Raw genomic sequence first — 13,606 nt, forward strand, 5'->3', positions numbered from 1 at the left:
GGCTCAAGGAGGCAGGTTGGCCCTAGCTCTCTCTTCCTTTCAGGTGGCCCATCATGGCTGTCTCAAATGACCCAACGCAAACTCTCCCAGGAATTCTCCCTCCCACCATTTCTCTTTCTCTGCTCAGATAATGGAGCATTATGAAGAGATCATGGGAGTGGTCATGTGAATGATGAAACTAAGCTGAAGTATTTCACTTACTTTTAATCCAGACAATAAGCTGCACCTTGTATAGAGTCAGTTACAAATGATTATTGACAATATCCATGCAAACAATCTGGGACTCCTATCTCACACATCTGGTGAGGACCCTGGGGGAATCCTTGTAAGTGGGAAAATGGGGGAAATGGGTGAGGGGAGCCTGGCAGCTCTAGCAGCAGAGCGGGCACGTGGCCACCTTTATCACTGCTCTCAGCATCATCACTAAGAGGAAATGACTGCTTCTCAGTGAAGCAAATGACTCACTTCCCTTTTTTTGAAAGTGGAGGACCCTCCTTGTTGTTGGGCCACTGGGACACCTTCCTGCACGGACCCCAGATGACACTGTCTCTGAAGTGCTCTGTCTTTTCTCTGGTTCACTTGGTCTCAAAACAGTATTAACTATTGCTTAGTGTCTGAAGTCATCACTCATGTACCATACCTGCTTATTGTCTGTCTCCTCCACTGTTTCACACTACATCTATCACAACACCCGGAACCTGTCTGCTGTGTAGTGGCCATTCATAAACAGTTGTTTAGAAAATGTAAAATAGGCCATATTAGCCTGAGGTAAAAAGTCACACCTCTCACCTTGTTATCAAGAGTCTAACATCCACTTGGCCAATGTGGCTCAGTGGTTGAGCATCGAGGTCACAGTTTGATTCCTGATCAGGCCACATGCCTGGGCTGCAGGCTCAATCCCCAGTGTGGGCTGTGCAGGAGACAGCTGATCAATGATTCTCTCTCATCATTGATGGTTCTCTCTCTCTTTCCCTTCCTCTCTGAAATCAATAAAAATATATTTAAAAAACAAAGGAGTCTGACACCCTCCTCCATCTATCAACCCCCTTCCAGGAAAACACACAGGGTATTCTTTATCATGAAGAGAAATAGGAATCAAAGGTGGTTTTCTCTCAAAAAACTACCTGAATTTTTTAAAGACACTGGGGTATGAGAGGAATTGTTTAACACAAAGTTGTGAATCCCTAGTGATGAAACTTCATGTTTCTATTTTTTAGTTTTGTTTATTTATGTTTTGGGCAGGGGATTTAGTGTTCCCCATGGCTTCCACATATAGAGGCCAAGGGACTTGGTTCTCCTGGGAACTGGATGCTCAATGTGGAGAGAGTGTAGTTTTCATTGGAAGCTCGGTTGTACTGCGTAGTTGACAGTTTTTAATTAAGTGAAAACATTCGCTTGATATGCTTTTCCTGACATACTCACTTGAAGAAGACAGCGTCAGAATAAACAGCTGGTTTAACAGATGGTAGGCAAAAGCATGCACGAAAACGTTAATGGCAGATTTTACATATTGAAGGGTAGTTTAGGTAGAGCAGTGCCGACGTTTTGTACACCCTTTCATGTCAGCCATCAGCAGTGAAAATGCCTTATATTGAAAGACTGTTAAAAAAATATTTATTTTGCTTATTTTGTGGAGGGTCATCTGGTAAGATGCTTTCATGCAGTCATCTGCTCTGGGAATCGGCTTGTGAAGCCAAATTGTATTTTTACCTCATTGCCTTAAGAAATACACACCCACCCGCATTTGCAATTTATTATCAGACTAGATTGTGCGCAGGTACGGTCCCTAGGCCTCGCCTGCGATCAGGGCCGTCTTCCCCAGCTGCCGGCAGCCGGCCCTGCTCCCCACAGCCACCCAACCGGTTCTCCACTCGCCATCCAGCGATGGGAGCCTGATGGCCGTGGAGGGACTGAGAGGTCAGTCATTCCCGCCCGCTCGCCAGCCCCACCCCTGCCACCCGTCACCCTCTGTGTGTGGGGCGACTGGCAGGACGGGGGCCTTGGCCTGGTGCCACCCGCATCCCCTGCCACCCACCCCGGTTCCCCATTCACAATTGGTGGTGTTCAGAGCCTGTTGGCCGGGGGGAGGGACCGAGAACACCTCATAGTGACTCGTCCAGCGGTCCTTCTGCCGTTATGGTCGCTGGGCTTTTATTATATAGGATTAAAACACACCCCACAATGGGGGCCCACGAGGCTCTGATATCTGTTTCTATTTTATTTTGATTTTTTTTTAGAGAAAGTTTGCTCATATCTAATCAGACTTTTCAAGACCTCACACAGTCTCTAGTTTGAAGTTAACCATCTGGGGAAGCTGGGTTTTTCACCATCCAACTACATTTTTGTGCACTGCAATCCTATTCTGGCCTGTAGTGACTAGAAAATTAAAGGAATGTATGTATTTTTAAATATATTTTTATTGATTTCAGAGAGGAAGAGAGAGAGATAGAAACATCAAGGATGAGAGGGAATCATTGATTGGTTGCCTCCAGCATGCCCTCTACTGGGAATCGAACTGAAAGCCAGACATGTGCCCTGACAGGGAATCAGACAGTGACCTCCTGGTTCATAGCTGATGCTCAACCACTGAGCCACACCGATCGGGCAAGAAACATATTTTTTATTTAATTTTTAAGCATGGCTACAGGGCCAGACTGCCTCTTGCACACCCACTGGGAGATCGAGCCCACAACCCAGGCATGTGCCCTTGACCTGGAATCTAACCCCAGGACCCTTCAGTCTGCAGGCCGACACTCTATCCCTCGAACCAAACCAGCTAGGGCAGGAATGTATGTATTTTTATGGGACAGGATACAGACACACTTTTAACATTTAAAACTTCTTCCTACCATCAGTGGGATAGTAGACACAAAGTGCTTTAAAAATGAAAGGATCACCCTAACCGGTTTGGCTCAGTGGATAGAGCGTCAGCCTGCAGACTCAAGGGTTGCAGGTTCGATTCCCGTCAAGGGCATGTACCTTGGTTGCGGGCACATCCCCAGTAGGGAGTGTGCAGGAGGCAGCTGATTGATGATATTTTTTAAAAATAAATAAATAAAAAATAAAAATGAAAGGATCAAGGATTATGAAAGGAAATTATTATCATTACTAACCCGAAAAGGTTTCTGTTGTTTATTATATTTCCCTCTCTCTCAATTTCAAAATTACAATTTAAAAGATTAACTTAATACCCTATGTTCCTCTCCAAACCCTACCCTTCTACCTGCTGCCTAGGCCAGCCTCCCTCTGAGTGGGGAAGGGAGAAACACAGCCCATGGGAAAAAGTGGCTGGGCTCTTGTGTTGGTCACCTCGGCCCTCCGTCCTGGCATGGCACCAGCACAAGCTCAGCGTTGCCAGAGAGGCAACTGCAAGACAGAAACAAACCACAAAATAAGTGGTAGATGTATGTTTGTGATAAATCAGAGAACCGAAGCAGGGAAAGGAGATGTGGCTACTGATGTAGCTTCATCATGAGCTACAGGAAGAATGAGGAGAGGGTGCAACCAAAAGTTCCCTGTCACCCACCTAGGGTGGAGCAGAGAGCAAGAGTCTGTTTATTGTGTGAAGGTTTCTTGGAGGGTCAGGGAGGAAGCAAGTGCCTGAGGTGTCTGAGGGGAGCAAAATAGTGGGTGAGATTTTCTAGGATCGGCAATGCCCTTGAACAGGTCTCCAAAGCTGGCTTGCTGCTGATCCTATTTCATCTTGAAAGAGAATCAATCCTGCCCTTCCATCCCAGGTAGCCAACGGGCCTCAAGTAGTCAGAATTTTAGTATTGCAGCTTGAGTAATTGATGTTGTGCTATTCTCACTCTCTTATTAACCTCTTTTCAATATTTATCAGTGTAATCCTATGATTTTGTTCTCATTTAGTTTTAATGGGATGAATCACATGGGTAAATTCTCTAAAGGTGGTCTGTTCTTGGATTCCTGGTCTTATTCTACTTACTCATTGGTAGTTTCTTTCTTTTTTTTTTCCAGAGATGGTTTCTTGTTATTTCAATGACTAATCTAGGACTCAGCCTAAATATTCTTCTAAAGTTTGTTAGTTGGCAACATAGCCAATATGGTGTCGTAGGACCCAAGGAAGAGGAGAGTTACAATAATTGGTTAATGATGCTAAGTGCCACCGAGAAAAACGTAAATTAAGGATGGAAATGGGTCCTGTGGATTAAGCTATTAAGAGGCAGTGGTACCCCAGATAAAGCAAGTGCTGTGGTTGACATAGTAGCCAGATTGCAATGGGCCAAGAAATGAATGGCAAGTGAGAAAATGAAAATGTCTTTCAAGGAGATTGGGGAAATCTCTGGAAAGAAACGATGGAGGGGAGCGAGATGGGGACATGGGAGTGCTGGGAAAGAATGCAACAGGCTCTTGCATTATTTTTCATTGTGAATGTATACCTATCGAAAAGAATAGAGAAAAATGAAATGGATAACACGGTATTATATTAAATATTTCCACATTGACTAGAGTGGTTGGCAAACTTTTTCTGAAAGGGTCACAGAATAAGTATTTTAGATCTTGAGGCCAAGAGGCCAAATACAGGCTATTATGTAATTTCTTAAAAGATAATTATTTAAAAGTAAAAAAAAATCATCCTTAGCTCAAAGGTCAGTTGCTATTTTTTATTATTTTGAGGTTACTATGGAGTTGGTTGAGACAGGGAGAGCTGTGAGGAAGGTTGTCACAGGACTGTCCAGAGATGGAGGCTTGAAGATTAAAGAAAAATACAAAAGGGGTGGGGGATGGAGGGAGGGAGAGAGAGAGAAAGGGAAAGAGGGAGAAAAAATAAGCAACTGCAGTGACTTCAGTAAAGTTCAAAGTCCAAGTCCGGCGTGCCACCCCAGGCTGATCCACTCTCATCCATCATCCTGACACTTTGGGCCTGGCCCCTCCTCTGGTTTTGAATTTGGTTTTGTCTACTTCTTTCTCTTTGGCAATCACTTTGGTCTCCTTGATTACCTGCTTCTGGTTAGTGACTTGGCTCCACTGCTAACTCTGGTTTGAACTTTTAATAAGGTTTGGGCACCTCCTTCTGTGACTCCTGAAGGCTGACCCAAGAGGCCTGCCCCTCCCCATCCCAAGCTGAGGTTTAAGTCTGAGGTCCTAGCACCAGCCCTCCTCAAGCCCAGCACATCCCTGTCTGTTTCTTTTAAACTCTATTTTGTGATAACAGGGCAGGGGTTGTATTGGTTAGCATTTACAGTAGCTTGGTGATAGGATCAGAAAATTTGGGGTTCTGCTACATAGGGAGAGTCACCCTCTGTGTGCCAGGTTCTGCCCTCAGTGGCCCCAAGATTTCCACCATGAATAGGAGTTGACAGATACAAGCAACAAGAATACTAGTAGGTCTACAAAATCTTCAGATAAAAGTTATCAAATAATAATATCCTATATAATAAAAGAGAAACATGCAAATTAACCATCCCTCTGCTATGCTCAAACCACACCCACCATCCACGCCCACCAGCCAATCAGGAGCGAGTATGCAAATTAACCCAACTAAGACGGCGGCCACGGAGTTGGAGTGAGCAGGAGGCTTGGGTTGCCCCTGGTGATGGAGGAAACCAAGCTTCCCGCCTTCCCTGGTTGGCCCTGGGCTATGCTCAAGGCTACAAAGTTTCAATTATAGAAGATAAATAAATCCCAGAAAAAGAAAAAGAAAAAGAAAAAAAGGAGAGGCTGAAAGCTTGGGTCACCGGGGGACATGGCCAGCCTGAAAACGGCCATCAGCCCCTCACCCAGGCTGGCCAGGCACCCCAGCAGGGCCCCCCTTCCCCCCCGAAGAGGGTGTGGGCAGTCTGAAAACGGCCCTCAGCCCCTCACCCAGGCTGTCCAGACATCCCAGCGGGACCCCCACCCTGATCCGGGATACCCTTCAGGGCAAACCAGCCTCTATCCTATATAATAAAAGGGTAATATGCAAATTGACCCTAACAGCAGAACGACTGGAAATGACTGGTCACTATGACACACACTGATCACCAGGGGGCAGACGCTCAATGCAGGAGCTGCCCCCTGGTGGTCAGTGCGCTCCCACAGGGAGAGCTCTGCTTAGCCACAAGTCAGGCTGATGGCTGCCAGTACAGCGGTGGTGGTGGGAGCTTCTCCTGCCTCCTCAGCAGCGCTAAGGATGTCTGACTGCAGTTTAGGTCTGCTCCCTGCTGGTAAGTGGACATCCCCCGAGGGCTCCTGGGCTGCCAGAGGGATGTCTGACTGCCAGCTTGGGCCCGATCCCCCGGGGAGCAGGCCTAAGCCAGTAGATGGACATCCCCCAAGGGTTCCCAGACTGTGAGAGGGCACAGGCCGGGCTGAGGGACCCCCCCGAGTGCACAAATTTTTGTGCACTGGGCCTCTAGTGTTTAAAATAAAGACATAAAAGAAGAAACAAATAACACAAGAAAATAATAAAACCAAGACACAATATATATAATCCTATATAATAAAGAGGTAATATGCACATTGACCATCACTCCAACACACAAGATGGCCACCCCCATGTGGACACAAGATGGCTGGCAGGGGAGGGCAGTTGGGGGGGACCCAGGCCTGCAGGAGAAGACAGTTGGGGGAGACCAAGCTGGCAGGGGAGGGCAGTTGGGGGCAATCAGGCTGGCAGGGGAGCAGTTAGGGGGTGATCAGGCTGGCAGGAAGAAGCGTTTAGGGGAAATCAGTCAGGCAGGCAAGTGGTTGGGAGCCAACAGTCCTGGATTATGAGAGGGATGTCTGACTGCCCTTGAGGGGTCCAGATTGGAGAGGGTGCAGGCTGGGCTGAGGGACACCCTCCCCGCACGAATTTTGTGCACCAGGCCTCTAGTATATTATACTATATCTATAATATAGATGAAGGATTTTCTAGAAATAAAAATATGATAGCTGAAATTAAAAGCCCAATGGATGTGTTAAGCTGCAAGACAGACTAGGTGAGGGCACTAATCTACCTTCCCACCAGCGGTTCAGAGTTCCTGTTTCTCCACATTTTGTCAACATTTGAGGGTGGTGCAAACTATACAAACTATACACAAGTAGGCAAATTGCAGGCTGCATTGTTTCTTTATAGAATTGAGCTCATCCCAGCCAAGATCCTGCCCTCTTCTGATTTCCTGGGTCATCCTTTTAGAAGCAGGGGGACTTTAAGCCTCAGCAAATCCCTCTCTGCTTATGTGTGTGTATGTGTGTGTGTTTGGTCCTTGGGGTCAGCTCTCTCCCACAAGGCTGGGCTTTTCCTCTCTGGTTCCCACACCCTGAAGCCTCTTACCCAGTGACTTCAGCATTGGCCTACCTGCTTCTGGTGTTAACTATGCTAATCCCCAGAGTCTGTTTTGTTTACTCTATACCTTTCAGCCTCTCCCTCCCCCCTCTCCAGGCCAAAGTTTAACCCAACTCTCACCACTCCTTTTCCTGTCAGCCAGTCTCTGACCACACCACATACAGCTTCTTTATTAACATGTGGTAAGTGACCTTAGAGCCCAGCCAAGAGTTTATGTGTCTACCTACGGTTGGGAAGGCACCAGAGACATATTTTTCGAAACCTGAAACTAGACACATAGCCTGCAAACCCAGAGGCAATATAGTATAAGGTTAGAGCATAGACTCCTGAAACTGAATCTTGCTTAGATCTACTGCTTCACTGTGTGACCTTGGGCCAATCATTTAACCTCTCTGTGGTTCAGTTTTCTCATATGTAAAACAGGGGTACTAGTACCTATTGCCTTAGGCTGTTAGGAGAACTAAATGAATTAGTTCGTGGACAGTTTTTGAACAGTGCCTGGCATGTAATGAGCACTGTGTATGTTCCCTATCATCATCATTACTGCTTCCCTGGGACTGTCCCAGACAATCGCAGGTGGCAGTCACATTCATTGAAATGAGGACAGTGTCAGAAAGTGCCACTTCATTTATGCAACTGGTATGTTCTCCTGTTCTTTATCTCCTTCTGAAGGTTCATTAATCAGTAATTACATGGTTCTTACTCTTCTGAATCAGCCCAGACTATCTCCCAGCCCTCTCTGTCCAATCCGGTGTTTGACTCTGGCCACCCGAACAGTTGCAGCCACCTTGTTTCTGCCTTCTGCCCTTGACCTTCTTTCTACAAACCATCCTGCTTGCAGCAGCTAATAAATCCCATGCCTTTGGTATCTGAGAAGTTGCTTTTAGCTTGCGGATAGTGTTAAGCTGACACTGACAGGGCTCAGGGTAAGGAATGAGGTAGGCATGTCTCCTTTCACTCCGAGGGCAGAATGTCACCTTGAGTCTGAATTTTCTTAGCATCTGACACTGGCCAAGATACCTGGGCCCAGAGCTTTCCTTTAACTATGCTCTTCTGTTTGGTCAAAATCGCAGAAAAGCTGTTTTCCCATTTCTCTCCTGGTGACTTCTAAGTGGATTACTCACTGGGATAGTAATCAATTCTTCATCAGGCTCTCAATCTACATAAAGAGAAGGATGCTGACTCAGAGGTAATGAGGCAGGTCTCAAGGAACTGCAGGTATTAGATAATGTTGCCTGATTGTGGTTACTAAAGGCCTCATTTGAGACCTATCCCTCAATATGCTTGCAAGGGAAAGTTGGGCTGTTCAGGAGATTGGATTCTCCCACCAGACAGTTCCAAGGTAATTTTTGAAGAACCCAAGGAAATACAAGTGTGACACCTATAAACCAACTCACATCCTCAAGTCTTAGGCACCATCAGATCAAAAGGATATACATTAATTAATTTAAAAATATATATTCATTTAGAGTAGTCTTTTCCTTGACTAATCTCAAAGTAATACCCTTTGATTATACATGCATTTTTCAAGTGGCATTTTTGTATTTTCAGACCTGGGGAATCCAGGAAGGGCCCAATAAATGTGTTGGATTAGCTAGATAAACCCCGTGCTCAACTACAATGCAGATTATCATCTGTGATTTAAATGCAGCCTTTTGTCTTTGACTTCTGACATGCTAACACTACCTGTCAACACTACAGCTCAGTGTGACTAGAGGGGTGTGGCTAGGGAGTGGGAGGACACATGGAAGGAGGTGCCACTGGGAAGGAGATTGGTGTGAGTCCAAGGAGCATAAACGAGGAGCCACTGGAGGTCTTTAAGTGGAAGAGTCACATGATCAGGTAGGGTCTCAGAAAGAGAAGTTTTAAGGATTGAGTCTCTTCAGATTTTTCTTCTGCATCTCCCCAATTGCAAATACTTCTATTCATTTTTAAGAAGCTCAAGAAAATCCTCAGGCAAGGTCCATATTACTCTCAGGGGGGTGTTTGTGGTAGTCATAAGGGTTACAAGAGGTGGAAATGGGATGGCGAGGCTCCACTTCCTTGGTGTGCTGAGGGATGCCCTGAGGAGAAGGGAGTCTAGCTCAGCGGTCTTGGCAGGGGGCGTGGTTGGCCCCCTGGAGTCCCCGTCAGAAAATCTGACCAGGGGGATTCAGACATCACAAATTCCTCTGCCTCAGTTTCTTCCCCTGGACCCCCAGTGCAGCTCGAGCTGCATAATCTTTAGGCTCCCTTCCAGCTCCAAAACTTTGTGCATAAAACATTGTCCCCCAAACTTATTTTAAACGCTAACCTCAATTTCAACCAAACACCTTTTCAGTTGGAATGGTTTGCCTTTCACCTTTCATTTCCCACCTCAAAGCCTGGAGGGACCATGTGCAGAGCACTCACAGGGAAAGAGAAATTGGAGGGGTGGGGGTGGTTGCATGCTGACTGCTAATCTCAGGGAAGTTGTGACATCTGTTAGATCATCAGTGCCTAATGCCCCATCCTATTTAAAGAACTGCAGCTTGAGAACTTGCCTGTTGCTTGAAGTTCTGTCCTACACCAGAAGCAGGTAGCATGCCCTGAAGAAACCATGGGCAGCAAGTTTATTTACCCAAGGGCGAGTCAACACAACTGTAAGAGGCATTTGAGGGTGACCATGCTTGCTCTAACTGCCCAGGGTATAAACCAATAGCTGCTCTTAGCTCAAAAGAATTAGATTTAACATTTTGCCTTTTTCAGTAGCATTGATTTGCAATTATTATCATATCACTTTTTTAAACAAAGCATCAGTAACAATCAACTCAAAGACATAGTCCCCCAAAGTAACAAGATCAAAGAAAAACAAATGAAAGACCTTTCTTGAGAAGTTAAGAGTGGATGCCTGGGAATGCCTCAGATAATTTCCTGTTTGCATTTTTCTAAACGTATGTTTTTCTTTAGTATACTTTCCAGTAGTAAATCTCCATACCACAATTTTTCGAGGAGTGTTTGAAACCAGCAGACTTCTCAGCCCACACTATTAAAAACAAATGTATTATTATTTCTCTGTTTCAGCTGAATGAAACGTTCTTTTCCATGAACTGCCAAAGACTTTATGGTTTTCTTAATATGCCCATTAAAGCTGGTAAATTACAGGGACCCACATATCTTAGAAGACAAAAAGATTGCAGGGAGGTCACAGTAAGCGATCGAGCTAGAGCGCGATTTCATAGCTGCAGGGAAAGGCAAGTTCACCCTCCCACCCCACCACCTTAAAAAGACAGTTCGAATTTCCTCCGCTTCTTTCACAAAAAAGGATTACACTTTCTGGGTGTTAGCCTCCCCAGCAGAGTTCTAGAGCCTGGGGCACCGAACAAGGCTTCATTATCCTCCTCCTGCAGTGGAGGTAGCTTACCCTGAGCCCGGCCAGTGAGGAAGAGTGCGATTATCAGGGCACAGAGGCGGGCAGCACCGGGAGCCTTCATGTCAGCTGGCCTGGGCGCTCCCTCCCGCACGATGCTGCGCTGGCTTCAGCCTCCCTGAAACGTGAACATTTCCTGTTTCCTGCTTGTTTGGGTAGGTGCTAACTTGAAGGAGAAGTGTTTGCCTGTTTTTTTAGGAAGTGATGTAATTCTGCAGGAGCCTGTCAGACCAGCAAGGATTGCAAAAGAGAAGTTGCTCTTCAATCGCTGATGCAGTTAGCACGCCTCCCAAGCCCTTTGCAGCCCCGGCCCAGCCGCGGGCTTCTGCCTTTGGAAATTGTCCCCGTGGAAACGGTGTCGGTGCTCAGGTGTCATTTGGAATCTGAGAGTGGGGGTGGGGGTGGGGGGTCCTGAACCACATGCATTCTTGATTTGTGATTTTACTCAACCCACAGGTGAGTCCCTGTGGCTGCGTCTAGAGCAGCGCTGGCCAGCAGTAGGACTTCCTGAGATGATGGAAATGTTCCAAACCGGTGCTGTCCAGGACAGTAGCCATTAGCACTTGAAATGAGGCTAGTGCGAACTGAATATTTAGTTTTCTGCTTTATTCATTTAAGTTTAAATAACTCCGTGTAGCTAGTCCTGCCATGGTGGACAGTGCAGGGACATCAGCACCATGAGATCGTGGCCAGGCCACTTCTCTCCAGCCAGGCCCAGCCTCCTTCCTGGGCCCTGGAGGAATGCCCCTCCCTCAAGGCTCACGGAGAGGGAGAGGACTATGCCACACCCAAGCCTGAAAGGTGTGCTCTGCTTCCCTGGAGAGAAATGATCTTTTTATGTTTGTTTTAGGGAGTTATTTTCTGTTCATTTTGTTTTTTCCTTTTTTTCTTTATAAAGACTTTATTTTTTTTAAGTCTTTAGTTTTAGGTTCACTGAAAAATTAAGAAGGTACAGAGATTTCACATATATCCCCTGCCCCGACACATGCATAATCTTCCCTATTGTGAACATCCCCCATAGACTGGTACATTTGTCACAACGGATGAACACGTCATAATCAACCAAAGTTCACTCTTGGGGTTGTACATTCTATGGGTTTGGACAAATGTGTAGTAGTAATGACATGTATTTTCACTGTAATATCTATCGTACGGAGTAGATTTACTGGCCTAAAGATCCTCAGTGTTCCACTCAGCACCCCCCTCCCCCAACCCCTGACTGTTCCAGAATTTACCAGGAGACCGAAAAATATGCAGGAGTATCAGAGATACAGGAAAAACCCACTTATTTTCAGATGTTTCACATGTACCGGTACAGTGACTCAGGGGAGACTGTTCCTCTCCAAATCCTGAGCAAACCAATATGGAAGAAGCTCTCCCTTAATACCCTTTGGTTTCTCTGTCCCCCAAATATGGATGGGACTTCCGGACCTTTCGTGGGCTTTGCAAAAAGCCCCATGTGTTGGGATGGGGGCTGTGAGACCACACCTAAAGGCCTGGCCTGGTGTCAGTGCTGATAACCCCCTCTGGGGGTTGTGTATTGTTCATGGTTTATGGCCTCTGTAAAATGGGAGTACTTAGGTAAACAGGTCTTGCAAGACCAGATTGTGGAAAAAGGGGCAGTGACTTAATTATAGGCTATCAAAAATGGGCAATAGGTTACTGGCACAGATTCAGATTGCTAGCCCCCCAAAAATGTCTTATTTTCCCCATCATGACAACCACTGATCTTTTTACTGTTTCCATCGTTTTGCCTTTTCCAGATGTCATATGCTGGACTCATACAGTATGTAGCCTTTTCAGATTAGCTTCTTTCACTTAGCATTATGCATTTAAGGTTCCTCCTTGTCTTTACAGCTTGATACCTCATTTCTTTTTAGGTCTGGATAATATTCTGCATGTACCACAGTGATTTACCATTCACCTACTGAAGAACATCTTAGTTGCTTACAAATTTTGTCAATTAAAAATAAGCTGCTATAAACATCCCTGTGCAGATATTTGTGTGTATGTAAGTTTTCAACTCCTTTGGAAAAATACCAAGGGGCCTGATTGCTGGACCATATGGTAAGAGAGAAATGATCTTTTAAAGGGTATATTTCCAAAGCAGAGTCTGTTGGATGTGTGTGTGTGGGAGGGGGGGGGGCGGGGAGGGAGGATTTGCATTTCACCTTTCTTCCTCTTTGCATGACAATAAATTCCTCAGAGGTTGTTAACAACAAGCAAAATAGGACTGAGTTGGATTAGAATGGGGTGGAAATTCTACCCAATTAAAACAATGCAGGAAGGAGGTGTCTGTTTAGGCCAGTATTCAGGGAGATTAGAGTGTTAGGTTTTTGTGTTCTAACCGAAGTCCTTCCATTGGTTTAGGGTTAGGGCCTAAGCACTAGAGAATGCAATTTCATAATCATGGTTGTTATGGTGCTAAGAGAGACTGGGCAGATAGAGACATCAGATACCTACCTTTCCTGTAGGTTATCATGAGACACCACTTTCCAGTAGCTTTCATCTGCAGTGATCTGGTTGGTGTAAACACTTGAGGTGACTGGAATTTCTCTGCCCCTGACATAGCCATTAGTTTTTGATTCAGTACATTGCTGCTTTTAATGTCATTAGTCACTGTTTGTCTCCATTCATATGCACAAGAAGTAGGTTGGTGATTCGTGTAATGAGCAGTTTGCTAATGGGTTTACAGTATGGATTTTAATGTTTTAAACTGGCAATTAAGTCAACTCCTGATTTAATATGCCTTTGCCCTTTAGGTGACAACACAGAACAAATGGTGGAAGAAAATAGACGCGATCAAAACCTGATGATTGATTGGAAAGCAACAGGGAAAGAACTATTCATCAAACTCTCGCTGCGCAAGGGAATAGGCCACTGGCTCTGAGACCCTCTGGCGCTGAGTTTGGTTGGCAGTTATCCTGTACTCGCATGCATTTCTCCAG

At 45.6% G+C, this 13,606-nt stretch overlaps 1 protein-coding gene across 2 annotated transcripts in view; it reads right to left on the reverse strand.

Annotated features, from left to right (window-relative positions):
• Positions 1 to 10,967, reverse strand: part of TMEM154 (transmembrane protein 154) — a 37,993-nt gene extending 27,026 nt beyond the window's left edge. Inside the window, exon 1 of one of the 2 annotated variants that reach the window (XM_005871441.2) lies at positions 10,653 to 10,966. In XM_005871441.2, coding sequence (XP_005871503.2) covers positions 10,653 to 10,722 — 70 coding nt within the window. In that variant the 5' untranslated portion in view covers positions 10,723 to 10,966. Of the gene's footprint in view, positions 1 to 10,652 lie in introns of both variants that reach the window. The other variant, XM_014543893.1, reaches the window with a different exon arrangement.
• Positions 10,968 to 13,606: the final 2,639 nt, after the last annotated feature.

Source organism: Myotis brandtii, unplaced genomic scaffold, assembly GCF_000412655.1.
Source record: "Myotis brandtii unplaced genomic scaffold, ASM41265v1 scaffold34, whole genome shotgun sequence".
NCBI lineage: Eukaryota > Metazoa > Chordata > Mammalia > Chiroptera > Vespertilionidae > Myotis > Myotis brandtii.